At 45.0% G+C, this 25,372-nt stretch overlaps 1 protein-coding gene across 4 annotated transcripts in view; it reads right to left on the minus strand.

The window, feature by feature from the left end:
• SLMAP (sarcolemma associated protein) overlaps window positions 1–25,167 on the minus strand; it is a 90,676-nt gene extending 65,509 nt beyond the window's left edge. For all 4 annotated transcript variants that reach the window (XM_069966990.1, XM_069966988.1, XM_069966993.1 and 1 more), the window contains exon 1: window positions 24,274–25,167. In XM_069966990.1, the coding sequence (XP_069823091.1) occupies window positions 24,274–24,471 (198 nt within the window). In that variant the 5' untranslated portion in view covers window positions 24,472–25,167. The remainder of the gene's footprint in view (window positions 1–24,273) is intronic.
• Between the last annotated feature and the right edge of the window lie 205 nt (window positions 25,168–25,372).

Genomic DNA, 25,372 nt, shown 5'->3' on the forward strand with positions numbered 1-25,372 from the left:
GACTCCTGGGGGAAATACATATATACGCCCTGATATATACCAGAGACTGATCACATTACACACTTACTTCTAGAAAGTATAATACACTGCAGCGCTTTACAATTTGTATAGTACTACAACTCCCATCATGTCATTACAGCCACAGACTGTCAGATCATGCTGGGAGTTGTAGTTTTTGTAACAACTGGAGTCACAATGCTCTAAATCATTTGTTAAAGAAAGAATATTGGGAAAAGATTACCGGACGTCTGCGGCGGAGAATGGGGACTTAACGTCTGCAGCTCGGACGGTGGATCAGCAGGACTCCTTCTACCCGATGTGAGATCAGATACAAGAGCACATCTGGAGAAGAGTTCTCAGTAACTCATCTTACAGAGGAAATGGTGACATTTATTGTACATCAATGTAGCAACTACCGCCTGTGACACGAGGGAACTCACAGCAACGTACGTTACACAGGCTGGGGGGACACTGCATTTTTTTAAGGCTTGTTTCTTTTGAATCCATTTAAAGCAGACGGAGGAAAAAAACAGATGCATTTGTGTTTAAACTTCCATTTAAAAAATAAATAAATGTAAAAAAAAGGGGGGGGGGTTAAAAAAAAAAAACAGCTTCCTTTTTTTTTAGCGTACCCAAAAACGCGATCGACCATGCTTATGTGCGTGCTAGAAGAAAAACCTAATGCGTTTTGACCTTTTTTTTTTTTTATAACGAGAGAAAACGGATCAAAAGAGATGCACACAAATGCATGAAACAGATGAAAACAATGGATTGCAAAAACAGTGTGAACCCAGCCTTACTACCGCCAGGCCTGGAGCACACACCATGCATAGACAGAGCCCCATTCATTATCTATGGGACCGGTGAAGATCAGTGGGGTTCTCAGCCATCAGCTTGTCCTATCATGTGGATAGGGGTTAATACTGGAGATAGAAATAGCCCTTTATACCGTCACAAAGATCCCTGCCAGAATTGTAAGCTTGCATCACCAATAACAAACCTGTATTCATACTATACTGGGACAAGATAACAGGGCTGGCTAGAACAGGAGGGTCACGTGTCATCTGCATGCTGAGAAAAAACAGATTTAATAAAATATTTTAGACCGGATATAGATGGTCCACCATAGCTTTCCCTTTACTCACTCATTTAGGATGTACACTATTAGAAGCCACTACTCACTCATTTAGGATGTACACTATTAGAAGCCACTACATATTTGCCTAATAAACCTAATTAAAAAAAAGTTTCTTAAAATTGCCTGTACTATTGATTTCAGCAAAAAAAAAAAAATACGTAAGTGACACTTTAAAGCAAACAACAGGTTGTGTGAGCTCAAAGCAGTTTCGCGATATACTCTTTTTATGTTCAAATCAATGTTATACATATGGCCATTAGGGGGTCGCTCTTCATGTCAAACTGTGGTCGATGCTCCCACTGTGCGAGTATTTGGTCTTTTCTCTGTTCCAAAAAGAAAGGATAACAAAAGAGCAGGATGTCCCAGTCCTTGGCACGCTCACAGACATGGATTGATATTGATTGCCAGCCATTCCTTGAGTGGGACAAGGAATACACATTCAGTAGCAGAGAATCCTGGGGGTGCTCGCATTGTATGGTCAGCTCTCCTGTCACACAGCACCACAGTTTTGGCCACACTGTACGTGTAATGTTGACTTAAAGGGTCACTGTCATTTGTTTGTTTTTACAGAAATCAATAGTCCAGGTGATTTTAAGAAACTTTGTAATTGGGTTTATTAGCCAAATATGCCACTACCTGCATTCAAAAAGACTTTCCCCAGCCCCCCCCCCCCCCCCTCCCTTCTCTCTCTCATTCACTCCTCATTATCAGGAAATTTCGACTCTTTTACATCAGTCGTGCCCTGTGTAACCTATGGAGAGGGGAGGGGGGACGAGGGAGGAGGGAGATTAGTCGCCAGCAGAGAGCAGAGAACAAAGGATGACACAGTGGGAGCTGTGTAAAAGCCGGTATTCAGAGGTCAGAGAGGTCAGTGCTGACCTCAGGGGAGATAGCCTGGTGATGTAGCTGTAAATTAACTTTTTGTTGTCCTGTTTTGGTGTCTCATCTCCCTTCACCCCTCCCCTCTCCATAGAGAACCATCAAGACAGGGGGGAGAGCTTCAAACTGCTTTCTCATGATGAAAATGCATTTTTGACTAAAAAACCCAATTACAAATTTTCTTAAAATCGCTGTTAATTTCTTTTTCTTTCTTTTTTTAATCAAGACGATGCCTCTTTAAATACAACGTTAAACACACCATGCCTTTAAAATGACATACATCAGAGGTTTCTGTATAAGGTACAAAGCGTGGCATAAACCCAACATATACCCTTGAAGAAGGGCGACAGATGAAATGTGAACAAGCCCTAATACTACAGCAGAGTAATACAATAGCTGCCATTATGTGCATCATCACCTTCTGTCGACTTTGCCTTGGGGAAAGCAACAACATAAGGGAAGCCTTACTATACAGGCAGCATATACAGAGATTTCGGGATGTTGCATTGCAGACAAGGACTATGTGCATATGATCCGGCTCATAATGATCTGACCTACATAATAATGTAGAATCACTGATCTGCATGATGGGAGTTGTGTGCATGAATGGTGCGGACGCCATTCTCCTCAATATGGGGAATAATCATTTACAATATTTCCATAAAAAGGAACATTTTATTGATAAAACTCTTTTCTTATGCAATAAAACTAAAGCACAGAAGTCCAGGCACCAACCCCACAGTCTGAACTGTGCACACATGAGCCGGGAAATCTCCGGGGAAATTAGGAAACATAATACCGGAAACAAATCGGAGAAACCTCTGCACTTGGAAACAGACGTAAAATCCAGTCATGTAAATAAACAGAAGGATTTTTTTTCTCTGCATGTGAAGCAGAACAGGAAACAGTGGCTGCGCTGCCTGTGATCTCATCACTGGGCTGACGCCATGTGCTGCAGAACTCATGGCATGAAGCACAGTGTAGTGCTGGCTTACAGGGAATCTCTGCTGCTCACATCCACCCCGAAGGCTGGGACCCGAGGATGGAGCCGTGATCTCATGCCAAAGCTACAAACCCCAAAGCCAGCAGCACCTACAAGACCCATAGTACATCAGCCTCAGTATAAAGGGAGTAGCCTCCCCAATACAGAGGGTGCCAAAACCCTGACCTCTTATAGATGCAGACATATGGTGCCACCCCTCATGGGGCCACATCCATCCTCCTTTCCATTACCCTCCACCCTTCTCTCCATTACCCGTCTTAGCCATTAAGGAAAATGACAAAGGGAGTCACTTTCCTGCAATGGGGCCCATATCAGCTTTTACAGAAATAACCTATTCCTAAATTATGTAGATTCCGGTGTCACCCAGGTTTTTATAGGCCAGGGAAGGGTCGTCAAACACGCGGCCCTCAAGCTGTTGCAAAATGACAATTTCTACCACTACAGGTAAGATGGGCATTGTAGTTTTACAACAGCTAGAGGGCCACACCTGTGGGCTAGAGTTTTATGGATGACACAACCTCAAGGTTATCCCCCCCATGATCATAGTGATGGCATGTCCTAGCTAACACCATGGTTTTACAGGATGTGACTATTCTATAAAGGGAGCCAGATAATAACACATTACTTAAAGGGGTACTCCAGTGAGTTTTGTTTTTTTTTCTTTTGTAAATCAACTTGTACCATAAAGTTACATAAATCTGTAAATTACTTCTAATTAAAAATCTACCAGTACTTATCAGCTGCTGTATGTCCTACAGGAAGTGGTGTATTGTTTCCAGTCTGACACTGTGCTCTCTGCTGACACCTCTGTTGCCACCTCTGTCTATGTCAGAAGTTCCTGACTGTCCAGAGCAGAAGTGGTTTTCTATGAGGATTTGATACTGCTCTGGACAGTTCCTGACATGGACAAAGGTGGCAGAGAGCACTATGTCAGACTAGAGAATACACCATTTCCTGCAGGACATACAGCAGCTTATAAGTACTGAAAGAATTGAGATTTTTAAATAGAATCAATTTACAAATCTATAACACTTTCTGAAACCTGTTGGTTTGAAAGGAAATATTTTACCCACCAATATCTGGTTTCCTAGATACCCAAAGATGTGATGACGGCATCTTTCCTCCAGTAAAGAAAAAACATGAATGAAAGCAATAGAGACAATAAAATATAGGCACCAAAGCCCAACATGGGGGTCACACAGAAACAAAGCACAGAATTACTGTATACAGAATTAATGTATACATCTCTGTACAGTACTACAGCAAAGTCAATGTAAGTCAATAGACATTAATACTTCTGCTAACTGCTCTATATTTAGCATCAATGAATGGGGTCTAACTAGACATGGCTGGGGAGGGGGCAGACTTCTCCTTGTACATGGGGTGTAATGGTTCAGGGCTAACAGAGCAGACACACAGGCTTCATATACTGACAGATCACATTTGTCACATAGAAGACATTAGGACAAGCCTAAAAGCATAAGGAGCCTGTTCTAAAAACACCATGTAAGCGTGTTACTCCTCTTACAGATAACAACTCCACCATCAGATCCATGCAGTGTGTAAGTGACAAGTGACATAGGTAGTAGGCCAGCTGAAGAAACTCATCACTTCAGCAACATTATAGTTCTTTGCTTTGATATACTGAAATAATAAAATTACAGTGGTACCTTGCTTTAAGAGTAACTTGGTTTAAGAGTGTTTTGGTTTAAGAGCTCACAGTTTTTCAAAATTGTGACTTGGTTTAAGAGCATCGCCTTGGTTTAAGAGCTCCCTGTACTGGGTGGGAGGGGGAGTGGGGGAGGGGCATGGTCTGCATAGCAGGGTCTACAGCTCTGTACTCTGACCCAGGAAGTCTCCCTCACCTTCCAAATAATAGCAGATCCACTTCAGGCTGGGGCTTACATCAGGGGACAGGACTGTGGAAGTAATCTCTTCATAGCTGTAACCCCTCTCTCCCCAGACAGAGAGTGTTGCTATACAGTGCTCACATATGTCCTGCTCATTCCTTCATGCTCCCTGCAGTCTCTGTCAGCCCTTGTGTTTCCCATCCTCTCCATTACTGTGCAGTAACTTATAATATCACAGATTCTGCTGTTTCTGAATCTTTGTTTCATCTGTTCTACATGTTATTAGGAATAATAAATTATTATTTTTGGGGTGTGGAACCAATTGTCTGCATTTCTATGGTTTCTTATGGGAAAATTTGCTTTCGTTTAAGAGTGGATTTGGATTACAAGTGCGGCAACAGAGCAAATTATGATCATAATCCAAGGCACCACTGTATGTATAATATATATATATATATGAAAAAAAATCATCTCCTACCTTATAAGACTGGATTATAATATATATATATATATATATATATATATATATATATATATATATATACACACACACACACAGTAAATATATAGTATCAATCTATATATATATATATATATATATATATATATATATATATATATATATATATATACACACACACACAGTAAATATATAGTATCAATCTATCTCATGCCTTGTACCACCGGAATATATATATGTATAGTATGAATCTCTCTCATATCTTGTACCTTGATTTATTACTCTCCTAACAATGGCAGGAATAAGGGAACATTAGGTTCTACCACAGCGCTGATGGCATCTGCCATAAATACTACTGAAATCAATGAGGCCATCAAAAGAAAACTAAGCATAGCAAGAACATAAACATACGGCCACTGGGCGTGGAGCCCACAATGCTGCACACTTTGTGATATTGGTGACACGGCACATCGTACACCCAGGACCCTTTATCTTTCCTGTTGTCAGCTATGGAGAGAATCTGAGCTCAAGGATTAGAAAATCATGGCCGTTCTTTTCTTCTGCAAACAGCGCCACTATAGGCTGTGTGTGGTATTGCATTTTATATAAATACAGAGCTGTACTCTACATCAGTCAGAAGAAGCGATGAGCAGCGGAGATTGGGGGCATTATTTTTATTTATTATATTTTAAACCATTCATCTCTGATATATTACAGCTAACTGTGTGACCATCCCTTCCACAGTCAGAGGAGCTTACAGGTCTTTGGAGAATTATTTTCAGACCACTAATCTCTACATAAGTGAGGAAGATGCTCTTAATTCTAGATTTCTGGAGGATCACTATAAATCATGGAGGACACACACTTACATTTCTTGCACACAGCTCAGCTTAGAAAAAACATGGAACACTTTCTTCCAGAAACAGCATCGCTTCTGCCTCGGTTTGGGTGCATTTTTTTTGCAGCTCAGTTCTACTGAAAGGAAATTGAGCTGAATTGTAATACCACACACAACCTGAGGACAGGGGTAGTGCTGTTTTAGGGAAATTACAGAAGCTGTGATATTTCTAATCCAGGATAAGCCCTTAGCAGGCCTCCAGCTACAGCAGCGGGGGACTGAATCCATGGGTAACACACTTTTTTTTACTTTCACTATACTATACACCAGGGCTGTGGAGTCGGAAATAGTTTTGGCTGGAGTCGGAGTCAGAGCTAGCTTTGGCTGGAGTCGGAGTTGAAGTCGGAAAAAAATGTACCGACTCCAGCTTAAAAAAAAAAATCTTAAAAAAACGTAGAATTGAATTTTGATATGAAGTTTTGCTCATAATTATATATTATGAGCAACATTCTAATAGGACACTGGCCCTATTACATAAGGGTGGTCGGGAATATATCAGTAATAGGACACTGGCCCTATTACATAAGGGTGGTCGGGGAATATATCAGTAATAGGACACTAACCCTATTACATAAGGGTGGTCGGGGAATATATCAGTAATAGGACACTGGCCCTATTACATAAGGGTGGTCGGGGAATATATCAGTAATAGGACACTAACCCTATTACATAAGGGTGGTCGGGGAATATATCAGTAATAGGACACTGGCCCTATTACATAAAGGTGGTCATGGAAAAGTTGTTGGTCACTATTTGGCGTATATTTCTGAGCTGGAAGAGTCCATTGTGTGGGGGGAGATCTGTGCGGTTCTCTTCCTGGATGCTGGATGACTGTATATGAGCAGCAGTGTAATATGAAGATATCCTGTGTAATATAGAGGAGGAGGAGAAGACATAAGTAGTGTAGCTGTAACCTCCGTCCTCAGTGTGGTGTTTTCTCTCTGGGAGAAGATTGTGTGTTTTTCTTCAGTGTTCTATGGCTGCAGCTGTGTGTGTGTGTGTGTGCGTGCTATGGCTGCAGTAGGCTGTGTGTGTGTGTGTGTGTGTGTGTGTGTACACTATGGCTGCAGCTGGCTGTGTGTATGTGTTCTACGGCCACAGCAGGCTGTGTGTGTGTGTGTGTGCCCCCACAGTGACCTTCTATATCACTATGTGTGACCCCTTTCTATATCACTATGTGTGACCCCTTTCTATATCACTATCACTTTGTGTGACCCCTCTCTATATCACTATGGCTGACCTCTATATCACAGGGATTTGGCAGTGTTAGCAGTGTTTCTTTAAGTATGGTAAATATTTAGTTAGAAACAGACTGTCAGCATGAAAAGACCACCTGCTCCATCTAGTCTAGTTCTGAGTTGTTCAGGACATGGAGGCTGGAGACTGGCTGCATCCACTGCACACACAGGAGAATCTGCTTTATATGTTTCCTTATTCCCTCAGAAGTCGCCCCAGGATCATGTAGGACATTATGGAGAAGCTGCTGAGTCAGTGTGATAAATAACTCCCCTGGTATCTGACCGGCTATTTATGAAGAAGCAGGAGTCGGAGTCTGAGTCAGTCCTGATAAAATTCAGGAGTCTGAGTCGAAGTCGGAGCTGCAGCTTAGACTCCACAACCCTGCTATACACTCAGATCCTCTTATGTAATCATCAGAACGGGATTAGAGGGACTGTCTACTTTACAAACCTAGTTTATATATAGCACATAAAGAGAACTCTAGGCCAACAGAGGGAAGTCTGAGCATCACTTGCGCTGGAAGACTTTTCCTGCCCTCTATTGCCTGGACAGCTCAATCATCTAAATGGGCACTGTGTAATACACAATATGCCCTGTGGTGGCGCTGCAGAGAAATAAAAGGGAAACTATCAGCAGGTTAGACATATCTAAGCTGCTGATAACTCCTTACTGCACAGGGGTTACCAGAACTCTATGCTAATAAGGCATATGATATATGCTTTTATAGGAGGCTCTACTCATTCTGGGCTCAGGTGGGTGGTGCTAATCAGTGATTGACAGCTATATGTATGTGCACATATAGAGATACCTGTCAATTACTGAGTACAACCGCCCACTTGACTAGAGAATAGAGATGTGCGAAACGCACTTCATTTGATCATCGCTCCGCTCATCAAGCCGCCAGCCTTTCAGCACTGCTTCGCTCTCTGCCACTCCTCCCAGAATGCCAGGAAAAGGTGGATCCAATCCTGGGAAACTTCTCCCAGTTTCCCAGGATTGGATCCAGCTTCTCCATGGCACCCGGGGTGGAGCAGCAGGGAGCAGAGCAGTGCTGAAAGGCCAGCAGCATGATGAGCGGAGCGATGATCAAATATAGTGCTTCATTTAGATTGACTGGTTTACATAAATAAATTACAAGTTATCCTGTAAATTTTCCCCTAAAGCTATAGATCAATCTGCTCAGCTCCTCCTGCTTTATACCATGCAGCCTTGCAGATGAGACTGCACTTTTAACTTGACAGGTGCCTCTTAAAGGGGTTATCCAGGCTTAGAAAAACATGGATGCTTTTTAAAGCACCGCTCTTGTCTTCAAGTTTGGGTGTGGATCTGCAGCTACATGGAAGTGAATAGAGCTGAACTGTAATACCACACACAACCTGAGGATAGGGGTGGCGCTGTTGTTGCAAGACAGTTGCCATGCTTTTTCTAATCCTGGACAACCCCTTTAAACCAGTGAAAAGTGTTATTGTAATGACACACAGTAAGCACCCATTAACAAATAGGGTGCTCTGGCTACTCTTATTTATGCAATACCTCATCTAATACTATGTCTACTCCCAGATAGACATGTACGGTCCCAGCCGTCGCCCCTTTCAGGGCCATTAGACTCGTTAATTGTAAAACTGCATTTTTGATGGGAGCGAGCACAAAGCATAAAAACTGTAACTGGAGCGCTGAGCGAGCAGCCGGCAATGACCCCGAGTCAGGGAGGGGAACCCAAGACGTCAGGTCTCTGCGGCTTTACACTGTAATCCATAACAGCTCATCGCCGATATGTAAAAACATGGATGACAGAACAAGATCCTGTAATTTCCTGTGTAGAGAAATAATGCTTTACAGCTGGAAGAATTGTGCCTGTACCTTACAGACGCAGAAGAAGCGCCCACCTCCTTCCCACATCCATGAGAACACAGCCTCCCCCCACCCCACAGGATATCATCATATGCAGTTATCTCATCTCATAAACACTGAAAGGCACCGCGTGACACATGATGGGGAACGTACTACAAACCCTGGCATCAAAACACGTCGGCATGTTACAAAATGCAGAAATACAAGCCTTGTGCTGGCTGGAGGGGGCAGGATGGGCTGAAAGGCAACACAATGAACATATAAAGGGGAAAATACAGGACTAGCAGGATGTCTTTACAACTACAACTCCCATCATGCCCATGTCTTCGTCTTGATGGCAATTGTAGTTGTTTTCATGTTTCTTCATGTGCACTTCGTCCTGCTTTATGCAGTGCCCCCAGTGTAGCGATTTTCTCTCTGTGACTGGGCCCGTCTCCAGTGCATAGAGCGGGCTGAAGGGTACATGAAGAAACCAGCACGGGGAAACCAAGCAGCGTTTTGAAAAACAGACCGCGCCACTGAGATCTCCACACCGGTGCCGAGCAATTTGGGGGGCGGGGGGGGGGGGGATCACTAACCAAACTGGTACATTCACTTTAAACTAATGTGGAACCATTGTCATGGAAGATGGACACTGCCAATAAGCCACCTTCAGTGATGAGCTATTAGAACCTTTCTAAATGGATATACATTATAAGAAGCCTCATACATTAGAGGAGTGACCTAGCAGCAGGAAACCAAGACCACAGCCGCAGCCAGTCCACGTCTATGGCGGGGAACCCTCCATACCATACTCCAGCCATTGACCCTCCAGGCATGATGGGAATTGTAGTTTTTCAATTCTGGCAAACACAAATTTTCTGCTGAGGCAGCTGGATTGGGAATGGCTACGCTGAGAATACAAGGCCGCGAGGATCTATGCCGGTGGATCCAGAGCTTCCTAAAACAAACAGGAGATACACTGGATTCATAGATTAGCACCACTAGCGGTACTAGAGGTAGCTGCTCATACCTCTCCTCTACTGGATGTATATGTCCATCAAACCTAGCCTTGGGGCCTATAGTCGTGGAGCCAAGAGCTACCTAAACTTTATGAACGGCTTATGGACCTCTTCGGCCGATAGACAAGGTGGCTAGAAGAAAATCAAAGGAATTGGTATATAAATCCTGTCCTGTGTAGGGCAGTAATAACTTCAGAACATGGATTCTCGCCTTGGAGCACAAGCTTTCATTCTCCTGGGAACTAGGTCAAAAAACCATCATCACAACAACAACAAGTCTAGTGAATGTTATAAATGACCATGACAGCAAGTGAAGGTTCTGGTTAGCAGTATAAGGACTCAACAGTGGAAAACTACAGGAACAAGTTTACAAACATTTCCCATCTACAGGTTTTGTTTCTAATGTCGAGTGGGAGAGATGGTCTAGAGAGGACGGCAAGCTCAGAGGGAGAGTCCATTAATATCCAATCACTGGGGTCCCCATATACTAGGAGAATGGAGGTCACATACACAGGCCATTCTCTCCATGTAGTTTATGGTCTACTCTCCTGTGCTCCAGTTTCCTGGTGCTGGCGGCAGCAGCATCTGAGTGGCCTGTCAGCTGACAGGCCACAGCGGTCCCGGGCTGTGATTGGCTGAGTGGACGTCCAGATGCTGCTGCGGAGCACAGGAGAGAAGACCAGGAGCGGGGAGAGGAAAGGTATCAGGTGTTTGGGCAAGGGCTGCATGGACATCACTAACAATGTCCATGCAGCCCTTACTGCCGATTATCGGGCCATCTAATAGGTCCAGTAAACAAGTGCCGATCTAGCAGATCGGTGCTTGTTTACTAAAATGATAGGGACGTAGTCGGCCTGTATAATAGTACCCTAAGTGTTAGACCTCCCCCAAGCCTTGATTCACGACATAAGCTGTTCACTACTGATCTATAATGTCCTCCAAGTTCTTATGGTGTAATATACAGGAATCAAGATGCTCTTCAGCTCCCCTGCCTTGTTTTCCCTATACTAATCTTGCTGCTTTATGGGTCATCCTATGACCTCCATAGTAAGCCATGTAGTCTTTAAAGGGAACCTGACCTCTCCTCCTTACCCTGCCAGCGATTGTGGTTCCCTTTAAACCTGGCACCGTACAATAATCTCATGTTCAAAATAAACTCAAGTGTCAAGTGCATTAGAGGAGATCAGCTAAGACGCCAGGAGTGTTCCTGTCAGCACTGCGTGCCCTGATCCCCCGCAGCAGGGATAGAAGACGTGGGGTAAGTTCACACCGGTGCAGACTACTGAATATTCTATGTCGGACCTGTGATAATATACTGAGAGAAAACAAGCCAACGCTCTGGTAAAACGACAGCATCAGAAGCCATCAGATGCAATATGGAAAATCCATCAACCTCAACAAGAAAGAACAAATCAACATCACACTGTATCTGTGTCAGGCAGAGACATGACATCGGGGATTCGGTGCAGGTCATCGGGAAGCCTATGACTCCATGGATCTCAGCACCTACAATAACATGCTTATCACCCAAAGCCAAAAATACGGCTCCCATCCCAGCAAACACCCTGCATCACTCAGCAAAGTGACAAGTGCTGCCAAGCCAGATGTCTTCATGCAGCTAATGCCTGCAGCAGATTTAAAGGGGTTTTCCAAAACCTAAACACATTTATACACATAAGGATTTAATGAAGATGTTCTCTGTGACATTTATAACCAACTCCTGATCAGCTGATTAAAGGGGTTATCCAGGGCTACAAAAACATGGCCACTTTCTTCCAGAGACAGCCCTCCCTTGTCTTCAGCTTGGTTTTGCTGCTCAGTTCCATTGAAGTGAATGGAGCTTAATTGCAAACCGCACCTGAACTGGAGTCGTGTTGTCTCTGAAAGGAAGGGACCATGTTTTTGTAGCACTGTATAACTCCTTTAAGTGGCTGCAGCACTCCAGTGGGTGCTGTGGTCTCCTTTACCAGGTCTCTGTTTACCAGGGACAGCGCCATACATTTTATAGTGGCTATGCATGGTACTGAAGTTCAGTCAGTCACCTGATTAGGACTATGCCATGGTCCATTGAATCAGCTGATCCTTATGCTCTCAAATTAAACTGTAATTGAGAATATGAACTGATGGCCTATTCACTCGCTATGAGACAGCAAAAGATAGAGTGCTGTATTCAGCCATCATCACCAGCCCTACAGCACTGGAGTACATGCTGAACTACCTTGAGGCGCCATTATGAAAATGCAACAAGTTTACATGGACGATTGGGGCAGTGTGGAAATGCAGCAGAGGTATCCAAATGATCATGGGGGTATCGGGAGTGTCTAAGGGCCCTATTCCACCGGACGATTATCGTTCAGATTATCGTTAAATCGTTCGAATCTAAACGATAATCGTTTGGTTGAAATGCAGTTAACGATTAACGACCAAACGAGAAATCGTTGATCGCTTTATAAAACCTGGACCTATTTTTACCGTTGCTCGTTCGCAAAACGTTCGCAACGTTGTTCGGTCGTTGGCAGTAGATACGAATGCAATAGCGAAGAAAAAACGATCGCAAATACGATCACAAGTAACGATTATCGTTCCATGGAAATGAGTGAGCGTTTTCAGGTCTTTCGCAATAGCGCGGTGGTTGAGATCATTAGTCATTAACGATTATGCAAACGATAATCGTCCAGTGGAATAGGGCCCTAAGGGTGTGTTTACACAGAGATTTATCTGACGGATTTTGGAAGCCAAAACCAGGAACAGACTATAAACAGAGAACAGGTCATAAAGGAAAGACCTGAGATTTCTCCTGTTTTCAAATCCATTCCTGGCTTTGGCTTAAAAAATCCGTCAGATAAATCTGTCTGTGTAAAAGCACCATAAGGGTCCTATTAGACAAAGTAATTTTTACACAGACAGATCAGACAGATTTTTGAAGCCAAAGCCAGGAATGGATTAGACAAGAAGAAAAATCTCAGTGTTTCCTTTATGACCTGTTCTGTTTATAGTCTGTTCCTGGCTTTGGCTTCAAAAATCTGTCAGATAAATCTCTTTGTGTAAACGCACCATTACACTGAATAATTAGTGAACAAATACGGAACTACAGTGAACGATTAACAATGATTTTAGGGTCAGTTCTAAATCAACGATCAACACACAAACGATTTTTCGATCGTTGCCTGCAATTACTTAGGACAATTATAGTTTAAATTCAATATAACAACGATTTTTCACACGATAATCGTTTTGTGCAATAGGGCCCTAAGTGTTTAGACCCAGATCTATATGTAGAATGAGCAAGGAGAGAGGGGCGCTGCTGAGTGCCACCTATATTCCAGCACTTTGTCTAATGGTGCATTTACACACAACGATTATCGCTAGAATTTTTGCGATAACTATCGCATTTGAGCGCTTATCAGCTCGTGTAAACAGAACGAACAATCGACGAGCGAGAAATCGTTCATCGTGATCTTTTAACATGCTCTCAAATCGATGTTGGTCGTTCGCTGAAAAAGTCTTTCACAGATTCACCCTGTGTGAGAGATGGGCTTAAGCGGTCCTAAAATGATCGAAATGACGATTTTTCTTAACTATTTACCTCTTTGTTTAAATGCTGATCGTTATAATGCTGATCGGCTAAGCAGCAGATGACGCGTCACTCAGGCCAGCCCCCATCTCCGGCGTCATCAGCTGCTCAGCCGCGATTGGCTGAGCTTAGTTATGCTCAGCCAATCGCGGCTGAGCAGCTGATGACGCGGCAGAGTGGGGCAGGCATGAAGGAGGGCTGGTGCGGTCTGGCCGGCCGGGGGGTGGGGGGGGGGGTGTTGGAGACACGGGGAAGGGGGCCATTCACTAGCATAACATATATTAGAAAGTTGTATAACATTGTAATGTGTGTTATTTAGTGAAAAATTTTCTAACGCCGCACTACCCCTTTAAGCAGCTGTGCAATGTTAATACAGGAGAAAATGTTTCAGTGGCATTCCTAATGATGAAGAGGGTGGGGAGGAGTGGTGCAAAGTTAGGGCACAGATACTCCCGTTTGGCACGGGCTGCAAGTATAAAAGTTTTTTGTTAGGACAATAACTGCATCACCTGCCGAACAGACCCCAGGACAGATCTTGGATTAAAAGCAGCTATCTGAAGATACAAGCGGTTTGGGGTGGGTAGATTGTGGGTACAGAGTGGCTTTAAGCGTGTACTTCTCCCAGCCCATTCTCCTGATCAGTCATGGTCTGAACAGTAACAGACATTAAGCCTTTTCATATGTCTCAATGACCAAGAAAAGGTTTCTTTTAGTGATCATTTAAGAGAAAGTAAAGGGGAAAAAAAAACACTAAAATCTCAATGATTTCATCAGTATGTTCCATGTACTCATTGGCCTTTGAGGTTACATATTTCCATTATTTTGCATGAGTGTGCCTAAAATAGGAATCAGAATGCGACCCTACGGGAGGCCAATGTCCAAATGTGCTGGAATTCCCTTTAAGCTACTCTTAGTGTCTTCCTGCACAGGACCTTCAGTAAGGTGGAGACACCCTCTAAGCATTCTGAAGAGGACCCTCCTAGTTCTCAGTATGTCACAGAGAAGCAACAGGAGCCGGGCCATCACGAGTCCGGGCCCTGGCTTAGATCTATGTGTTACAGAACAATGCATGCAGAAAGAAAAGTCAGCAAAGTATGATGAAGAGGGGAGGACCATGAAATCTGTATGCAAGGGTGTGGAGGCCGGATATTAACTATGCAAGTGCAGAGACATTTTCCATCAGGTTATAAGCTTTACGTTATGGAGCAGACTGCTGGACAGGACAATGCTGTTGTAATGGTCTCTATATAAACAGGACAAGGTTTATCAGACCACAGTACAGGCTGTTTATATGACGTCCACCACTTCTATTATTCATATTCTACTTATCCAGAGAGATTTAACAAAGGGGGGCATTATGGCTCCTAAGAGAAGTCAGCATGTGGGCACGGCCATTGTGATCAGTGAAAACGGAAACAGTCACTGTTTTCTGTAAAAACATCAGAATAGAAAAAATGCTGGTGTGAACAGGACCAAAACCTGATTGTGTTAGGGCCCTATTCCACCGGACGATTATCGTTAGCATAATCGTTAACGATTAACGATCTCAAACGACTGCTATTGCGAAAGACCTGAAAACGTTCACTCATTTCCATGGAACGATAATCGTTACTTATGATCGTAATTGCGATCGTTTCTTCTTCCGTATTTCTTCGCTATTGCGTTCGTATCTATTGCGAACGACCGAACGATGTCTTATTCAATGCGAACGATTTGCGAACGTTTTGCGAACGAGCAACGATAAAAATAGGTCCAGGTCTTATAAAGCGATCAACGATTTCTCGTTCGGTCGTTAATCGTTACTGCATTTCAACCGAACGATTATCGTTTAGATTCGAACGATTTAACGATAATCTGAACGATAATCGTCCGGTGGAATAGGGCCCTTAGTCTCAATCTCAATCTGCTCATATTGCAGGGTGACGTTTAGCTAAATGGCCGCCGCACAGGACATTCCCGGTCAGTAGAGTTAGGAGCTCCTCAATGTAATGTACATTAGTGGTAGAGGTCAGTTTGGCTATAGTCTAGGGCTGCCTCCACCCAAGGCTCGAGGCAAAGATTCCATGTCTACATTCTCCGAATCAGGTGAGCGGGGTGTTCTGTACCCTATTCACACAGTGCACAAATAGTACAGTGGTACCTTGGTTTAAAAGCACTTTGCAAGAAGAGCTCACAGTTTTTCAAAATTGTGACTTGGTTTAAGAGCTCCCTGTACTGGGTGGGAGGGGGAGAGCGGGAGGGGCATGGCCTGCATAGCGGGGTATACAGCCCTGTACTCTGACCCAGGAAGTCTCCCTCACCTTTCAAATCATAGCAGATCCACTTCCTTCCTACTTCATGCTCCCTGCAGTCTGTCATCCCTTGTGTTTCCTATCCTCTCCATTCCTTCTATAATGTGCCTGCACTCACACTCAGCTATACACACCGCTGCTATAATGTGCCTGCACTCACACTCAGCTATACACACTGCTGCTATACACACTGCTGCTATACTGTTCAGTAACTAATATAACATATTCAGCTGGTTCTCATTGTTTGTTTTAACTGTTCTACATGTTATTTAGAATTTAAAAAAAAAATCCTTTTGGGGGTGTGGAACCAATTGTCTGCATATCAGTGATTTCTTATAGGAAAATTTGCTTTGGTTTAAGGCTGGGCTCACACTGCATTTTTGCAATCCGTTTTTTGCAAAAAAACGGATTGCAAAAACGCAGTGTAAACCCAGCCTAAGGGTATAAACCCACACACCGTATATGCAGCAGATATGCAACAAAAACGCAGCAGATTTGTTGGTACAGATTTGATGCTGTGTTCAGTTATTTAGATCTAATCTGCTGCGATTTTGCTGCGATTTTGCTGCGAGTTTGCTGCGAGTTTGCTGCGTATCGCAGCAGTAAATACGCTGCATATACGGTGTGTGGGTTTATACCCTAAGGCCCACCAGCAGATACAGCCAACATGGCATATGCCTTATGTTCTTTAGGGGAGCTACAGAGCGAAGTGACCCAACACACACAGGACATAGAGTCCCAGTGACAAATCCACTGAGTGTTACCATAACCCAATGGGATCCTCTCCCCCACGCAGCAATGTCATCAATCCTGACGGGTAACATTCAATACTCTACGTCGCCCGGGGCTCCTGTGTTGTGGAAGTGTGTGGGGGGGGGGGGCACAGCTTTGGCCAATAAAATAGACATTATAGTCAGCAGTTTTTTTTCTCCGGTAAATACCTTCATGTTCCTCAGATCCCATCACCTGCTGTACAGGCTCGTGTACAGGACAATGGGTGGAGGAACCTGTTACACATTCACATGAATCAGCTTGTCACAGGGACGTTGTACTGTGAATGTAGGGAGGAATGTACAAAAACATGAAACATGACAATGGTAAATGACACCATATAATGCTATTAGCTGCCTGTGAGTTATTGCTGGAGCCATAGATCTGTGAGACACGGAGACCTGCTGCATAACCCACAATTCACTGCAGATATTTTTATGGCAAGTACAGTCTAGTAAAAGCCCATTCACATGGATTGCACAGTCACATGTAGATTGTTCTCTGGGCGTTTCACTTGCTGATAATGTGTGGGACTCCTGTATATCTGCAGAGGCTGGAGAAGCAGAAAGAAATGGACCAGACCTTACAATTCCCATGTCCACAGAATAGGCAATAGCTGATCGTGGGAGCCTGACTGCTGCTGTATCACACAATGTGCACTAAGCACTACCACATAAGAGTAGCTTCACATGTAACAGAAATGCAGCAGATCACAAAGTGCAACTTTGCAGTGAAATCCATGGCTTGTTCTGTGGCTCCCAGCGTCCTGACATCCTGCTCAGCCAATCAGTGCGCTGCCCTGCCGCAACGCAATGATTGGCTGAGTGTGACGTCCAGACGCTGGAAGCCACAGAACAAGCCAGAGCGCAGCGAAAATCCACTGTCATTCCATTACGTGTGAACCCACCCTAAAGCGGTTTCCACATTACAGTGTACCCGTCATTACAACAGGTCTCCTGCAGCCTGAAGCTTTTTAGTCTTGTGTTTGTTGAAAAAGAGACTTAAAGGAGAAGTCCGGCCAAAATTAATTTTTGATATGTTGTTACTTATGAAAAGTTATACAAATTTCTAATGTACATTAATTATGGGAAATGCACATATAGAGCTATTTCCCTTAATTTAGTAGATCAGGAAGTGTTAGAAATATCTCTGAAGAAGTGACGTCACGACCCAGGGTGTAATTCCTATGGAGTGTCCAGCAGGGGGCGCTCTCTATATAGAAGTCTATGGGACTTTATTGTTTCTATGGGTTTCTATGTAATGTAATGTAATGTAATGTAGTGTACAGTGCTTTATTGAATGAATACATCTATGGAATACTTTGGGGAGCAAGTGTCCTTGCTCCCCAAAGTATTGCATAAATGTATTCATTCAATACACAGTAAGCCCGCCGATCCGCCGAATTTCCGCCGCATTCCCGCCGATCCGCCACACGCTGATCCGCCGCATTTCCGCCGATCCGGACCATATACATTGAACTACAGCTCCCATCATCTGCTTATAGTATGAACAGGTGATGGGAGCTGTAGTTGGGTAATGGATATGACATGCCGCCGGGCGCAGGGGGGAGCCGCTCAGTACACAGGAGCTCTCCCCCCTCCTCCTCCTCCTTCCGGGATAACTTCCGCCTATACCAATGCTGACTCCCCGCCTGGCCGCCGCTCTCCGCTCTCCCCCCCATACATACCGGCTCCCGATGCATCCTGGTGTCCGCGCTGATGCCGGGAGCCGGTATATGTGAGCGGAGAGCGGCGGCCAGGCAGGGAGTCAGCATTGGTATAGGCGGAAGTTATCACGGAAGGAGGAGGAGGGGGAGCGCTCCTGTGTACTGAGCGGCTCCCCCCTGCGCCCGGCGGCATGTCATATCCATTACCCAACTACAGCTCCCATCACCTGTTCATACTAGAAGCAGATGATGGGAGCTGTAGTTCAATGTATATGGTCCGGATCGGCGGGAATGCGGCGGATCAGCGTGTGGCTGATCGGCGGAAATGCGGCGGATCGGCGGGCTTACTGTGTATTGAATGTACTGATTGAATACATTTATGCAATACTTTGGGAAACAAGGACACTTGCTCCCCAAAGTATTCCATAGATGTATTCATTCAATAAAGCACTGTACACTACATTACATTACATTACATTACATAGAAACCCATAGAAACAATAAAGTCCCATAGACTTCTATATAGAGAGCGCCCCCTGCTGGACACTCCATAGGAATTACACCCTGGGTCGTGACGTCACTTCTTCAGAGATATTTCTAACACTTCCTGATCTACTAAATTAAGGGAAATAGCAGTATATGTGCATTTCCCATAATTAATGTACATTAGAAATTTGTATAACTTTTCATAAGTAACAACATATCAAAAATTAATTTTGGCCGGACTTCTCCTTTAACACATGAAGTCTGACCTGTACAGAGAGTCACAACTCAATGTGTCCATCAATCTCATGACAGCCTTTACTGTGAGCGCTCAGATGGCCTGGGAAACATGGGACTTCCTGTGTTTTGTCTCTTAAGACTTTTTTTTTTTTAACACAGGAAGTGCCGTGTTTTCCATGATAACTAAAAAAAGAATAATGAATGTAAATTGCAAATATGCTTTATAATCACATCCGCTGCTGATTTACATTTTTAAAGTTATAACGACAGGTACACTAAGTTAAAGGGGTTATCTGGTACTTGCATATTTTAACATGTTGCTGCCATATAAGAAAACATAGCAAACATGTTATTACCTCTCTGCACTTCCTTGGTGTCCTCTACTTTGTCCTCCAGCTCGCTTCAGGAGTGACAGCCCGCTCAGCCAATCACTGACAGAGATGGGGCATCGTCGCAGCCAGTGATTGGCTGAGCTAGCTATCACTCCCAAGACAAGCTCATCTCGAAACTAATGGCGACTATAAACAGCGGGGGACACCAGGGGAGCTGGTAGAGGTAAGTCTAACATGTTTGTTCTGTTTTCTTATATGGCAGCAACATGTTAATGTGTGAGCGCTGGATATTCCCTTTAAGCACTGTCTGGATGGCACTTAGTGGTAACCAAGTAATGATGAGCTAACCCATGAGGCATTTGATTACTGGTGGCTGAAGAAAATGGATGCAGCCCTAGGGTGTCCAGATAAAAAAAACATGGATACAGCCTATGACTTCATCAGCCACCGGTAATCAAATGCCACATATTTGGTTCGGATGAACCCAAGCGTGCTCCAGGTTCACTCAGCTCTAGTAACTATCATAAAGTAAGGTCCTGTGTTAAAAAGTGTATACTGTGCCGGGCACGTCTTAATATAGTAGAGGTCAAAATTACAAAGGTAGATGAGGGGCTTTGGATCTATTTAACACCTATATTGGGATCTAGCCCAGAGTTTTCTAAAACGGATTTGGCTGAATATAGTCTTACTCACTCTGTGGGGTGTTCCCATCTGGCCACAGGATAGGTGACAGGCGTAGGTGCCACTTCTGGTAACTCCCATTAACCTCCATAGCAGTTATGTGCTGTTGTTGTTTCCCAAGAACTTACAGATTCCACTGAAAGACTGGACTAAAGACCCCTTATTGTCAAGATAAGTGCAAGACCACCATTTATAGTATATCCTAGTGTCCAGATGGGAATACCCCTTTAATATAATATTCTATGCAAGAGCTCTATAACCAGTAATAGCAACATCACCCGGGTTACTTCCTGTAAGCAGATTCAAGACATAAGATCTACAACAAGAAAAACATTGTGAAACCTGTTTAAATAGTGTACATTCATATGCCAGACTAAACGTGACCACTTCTGGCAACATACGCCAAGTATTCCCCTCTGTATGTATGGAGAATGTATACACATGCCGAGCATTACTCTGTAATTCTATTATAAGGAGCAGTAAAGGTCCCAGAACAGCATCTACTAATATGATGATATAAGATCACAAGCTATCTGTGTGTGTACGGCCTGTCATGGCTGCTACAGAGGAGTGAATCAGGGAAAATTCTTACCTAACAGCACATTTTCTAATACAGAGCTTAATTTTACACATTTACAGTCAATGGAGGCCAAGACGCTGGAATACAAGTCTATATTGTTGTGGGTGAGAAACACAATGGCAAAAATGCTGACAAGGCAAGAGTTTGACCGATGCACTAGCGTCTAGTGGTGTATTCACATGAAGCAGATTGGTATTGGCAGGAATAGTTGTAATGTGTTATGGTTATATATAGCAATGCTCTATAATTATTTATATATCTATATCCTGGCACTACAACAGAGCCCTTTAGAATCGATGACACTATTGAGTATCCACACCCACAAATCTGCCAAACAAGAGGAAAGGGAAAGCACATCCTGGTTCAGTAGGGTCACATGACACATCACGTGCTTCTTCTTAGCCAATCGGCAGCTCTGAAAACATCAAGTTGTGCGATGTGGTCTGCGACTACAATATCTGAGGCGTGGAGTTGGTCATGTGATACATTTCAGATCTGCTGACTGGCTAAGACATATCATGTGATCCATCATGTGACTTTACAGCAGCCACTTGTTTGGCTCTGGGAAGGATTCTTTATAGTGTGGTATGGTACCCTCCGGTATAGATGGTACCCATATGGGATGGCGGTCAGTTGTAAATTCACTCACCAGCTCTCCACAAACACGTTCACCTGTTCTGAATGGAGCAAGGAGGGGTACACCGCTGCCAGACTAAAAGGATAAAGAAGCTGAGATCCAACATGCCTGATGCTTCTCTCTACTGAGATAGTCCATCAGGGAAAACTTAGGAAGCCTCTAATCTATAAGCCACCATTAATAAAAGTCCTAGAAAATCCCTTTAAATCAAGCTTTGATCTGACTGAAAATTGAAAGTGAGAAACAATGTCCACAAGAGACCAAAGAGCTCAGAGCCCACCCAAGTGTATGGCCCCTCAGCCACCCCCGTTGTCACTAAGCAATGACCACACTCACATCCCCAGAAGTGGGACTGGAAACCAGAGTAATAAACCCATGTCAGATTGAATCACCCAGACTCCCAGAGAGACGCCAGGTGATTCAGTAAAGTGCCGACTTACTACAAGGAACAAGTCAAGAGGTCAATGAGTCAGATCATCAATAATCTCCTATCTAGGTTTGATCCCAGTGACAGCTCCCCATTACCCGGTATCATCCTAGGAGGCTGTGTCTGTCCACCCTAATATTACCCTGCATAGGTAATACAGTAAGCACCGGTGCGCCTTTAAGTACAGGTGAGTCAGCTTCTAGTCTGGCTTGTTCCTCACCATTGTCCATTGCTGAACGGTCATTGTTAAGAGAGAACTGTATGTTCAGATACAACAAGTACCTGCAAGTCGCAGGTTGTGGATCCAAAGAAAACACTGGTCTACCTTCTCCACTGCAAGGAGAAGCAACCTGCGGTAAAACTACAACCCTCATCGTGGCCTCCTCCATGCTATAGCCCCCACTATTTATACTCTAGGCCAGTGTTCCCCAAACTAAAGCTACAGCTGATGAAATACTACAATCCCCAGCATGCATGAAGGTTGTCAGATGGGATACTTTTACAACTTCATCATATGAGAAAATTAAACTGGCCACAACCCTGATGCGTGTCCCCAATATTTATAGCGTTTTCAACCTGCGGCTCTTCTTATGTTGCAAAACTACAACTCCAATCATTCGTTGACAGGCTACAGTGTTGTAGATTCTCAAACTGTGCCTCCTACCAAACCACTTATACGCTAGGCCAGGGGTAGGGAACTCTGGCTCTCCAGCTGTTGCAAAACTACAGCTCCCATCATGCCTGGACATCCAAAGCTAAAGCTTTGGCTGTCCAGGCATGATGGGAGTTGTAGTTTTACAACAGCTGGAGAGCCAAGGTACCCTATCCCTGCTCTAGGCCAATGCTTTCCAACCTGTGGATTTCCGGCTATTGCAAAACAAAAACTCCCAGCATGCACAACGGGCATCATGCATGATGGGGGTTGTAGTTCTGCAACAGTTGAAAAGTCACAGGTTGGTCTTACGTATAAATCAGGAAGGGGAAACCTGTGGTCCTCCAGCTGTTGCAAAAGCTTTAGCTGCCCAGGTATGATGGGAAGTGTAGTTTTGCCACAGCTTGAGGGCCGCAGTTTCCCCATCCCTTGTATTAATGATAGGGTGGTGAATGAGTACTACTTTACACAGTGAGGTGCATGATGGGGGTTGTAGTTTTGCAACAGCTGCAGATTGAGTAACACTACTCTGGGCTGTGGATCAGAACTGATACAGGCCCTTGCAGGTTGGGCAACAACTCCGATACATGAGAAAGATTTAGGCTCCGAGCCAGAAAGTGATACTGACAAAATATACTCCATTTTTGCACAAACTACGTAACATAGGCTCTAGTATGGATATAAGCCCCACCATGTACACTCCAACCATAGGATCCAGTATGGACACAAGCCCCACCATGTACACTCCAACTATAGGATCCAGTATGGACACAAGCCCCACCATGTACACTCCAACTATAGGATCCAGTATGGACACAAGCCCCACCATGTACACTCCAACCATAGGATCCAGTATGGACACAAGCCCCACCATGTACACTCCAACCATAGGATCCAGTATGGACACAAGCCCCTCACCATGTACAATCTGACCATAGGATCCAGTATGGACACAAGCCCCACCATGTACAATCCAACCACAGGATCCAGTATGGCTACAAGTCCCACCATGTACACTCCGACCACAGGATCCAGTATGGACACAAGCCCCACCATGTACACTCCGACCATAGGCTCTAGTATGGATATAAGCCCCCCCCCCCATGTACACTCCGACCACACGATCCAGTATGGCTACAAGTCCCACCATGTACACTCCGACTATAGGATCCAGTATGGACACAAGCCCCACCATGTACACTCCGACCACACGATCCAGTATGGACACAAGCCCCACCATGTACACTCTGACCACAGACTCCAGTGGGGATACAATCCCCACCATGTACACTCCAACCATAGTATCCAGTATGGACACAAGCCCCACCATGTACACTCTGACCATAGACTCCAGTGGGGACACAAGCCCCACCATGTACACTCCGACCTGACATCATGGATCCCTGCCCCCCACTATTTATACTCCAGGCCTCCTATATGTGGGGTGGGAGCAGCTGGAGGCGTAAGTCTATACCATCACAGACAGACATTCCCATTTTAAGGAAACACAATCCCTTCTTTCCCAAGGCGAGTAAAGCGTCCCCACACCTCGGGAATAGCCGGACATGAATAGTATGGGGCACCATGCAAATCCTGTCCGCATCCAGAGAAATCCTTTACCTTGCCAGTCTTATGATCAAACCAGACCAGCGCATGGTTCCTGGAGAGCACCTTGCAGTCAAAGGTGGCGTTGTTCTGCGCCGGGCGGCAGCGGGCCACCGAGCGCCCAATCTTGACGGGCTCGTCCAGGTAGACATGGCGCTCCTGGAAAGGATGGGAGTTCGGACGGCAGGTGAAGATGGCAAAGGCTGAAGGCATCGGGGACAGCGTCGGCGGAGGAGCGGGGGTCACTCCAAATAAAGAACAAAAAAACAATAATAAATCCCGACTCCAGAGCGACCGGGGGTCACCGAACCTCTGCGGAGAGGACGATCACCAGGTCATAACACATTGGGGGTCAGTCTGTAAACTATCCTTCCAGGTCCACAGCCAATCCCCCATACTGGTCCCATAGGAAGCCCACCAGATGATGCTGCAGCTCCTACTCCATCATAAGGAATGGTTGAGAAGCCCACATGTGCCACCCTGTGCCAGCATCCAGGTCACACAGCTGCTGCTGCCCACTGGGGAGGCCACTATGGCAGCTCACAGCCCATACTGTGCCCAGGTGACAGGTGGGCTCAGGGCAGGGGCGGCATCCTCAGCACGGCAAGGAGCAGCCCCCCGGGGATAGGCCCCACTGATCACCCTCTGCACGGAAGCCGGGGCCCGGTGGGGAGTTACGTGAGCACCAAGGGAGCTGACGGAAAGCGAAGCTGTCGTGAAGGAAAGTTCTTCCAAGCCGGACGCGGGGCGGCCTCTATCCGCCGGTCTTCGTTCCGGTGACACAATCCGGCCAGGTTAATGGAGCACAGCCCCGCCGCGCTCCCCTTCCTCCCGCGCCGCCATGTTGAATACTAGCGACCTCCCCGCAGAGCCGCACAGCAGCCGGCCTACTGCGTCACCAAAGCAACGGGCGGAGACTGGAAGGGGCGGGGACTGGGGTGGGCGTGGCGAGGTAAATAACTAATCATAGTTTGAACGCGTCCCCGGCTTGTCTCCGCCCACTGCAAACTGTCAAAGAAACCGTGGGCGGGGTTGGAGTTTCCGCCGGTAGTGACCGGGGGGCAGTGACCCGGTGTGGCCCCGGTATATAAGGGTAATGAGGTGACTGAGCCGG

Source organism: Dendropsophus ebraccatus, chromosome 4 (genome assembly GCF_027789765.1).
Source record: "Dendropsophus ebraccatus isolate aDenEbr1 chromosome 4, aDenEbr1.pat, whole genome shotgun sequence".
NCBI classification, from domain to species: Eukaryota; Metazoa; Chordata; class Amphibia; order Anura; family Hylidae; genus Dendropsophus; species Dendropsophus ebraccatus.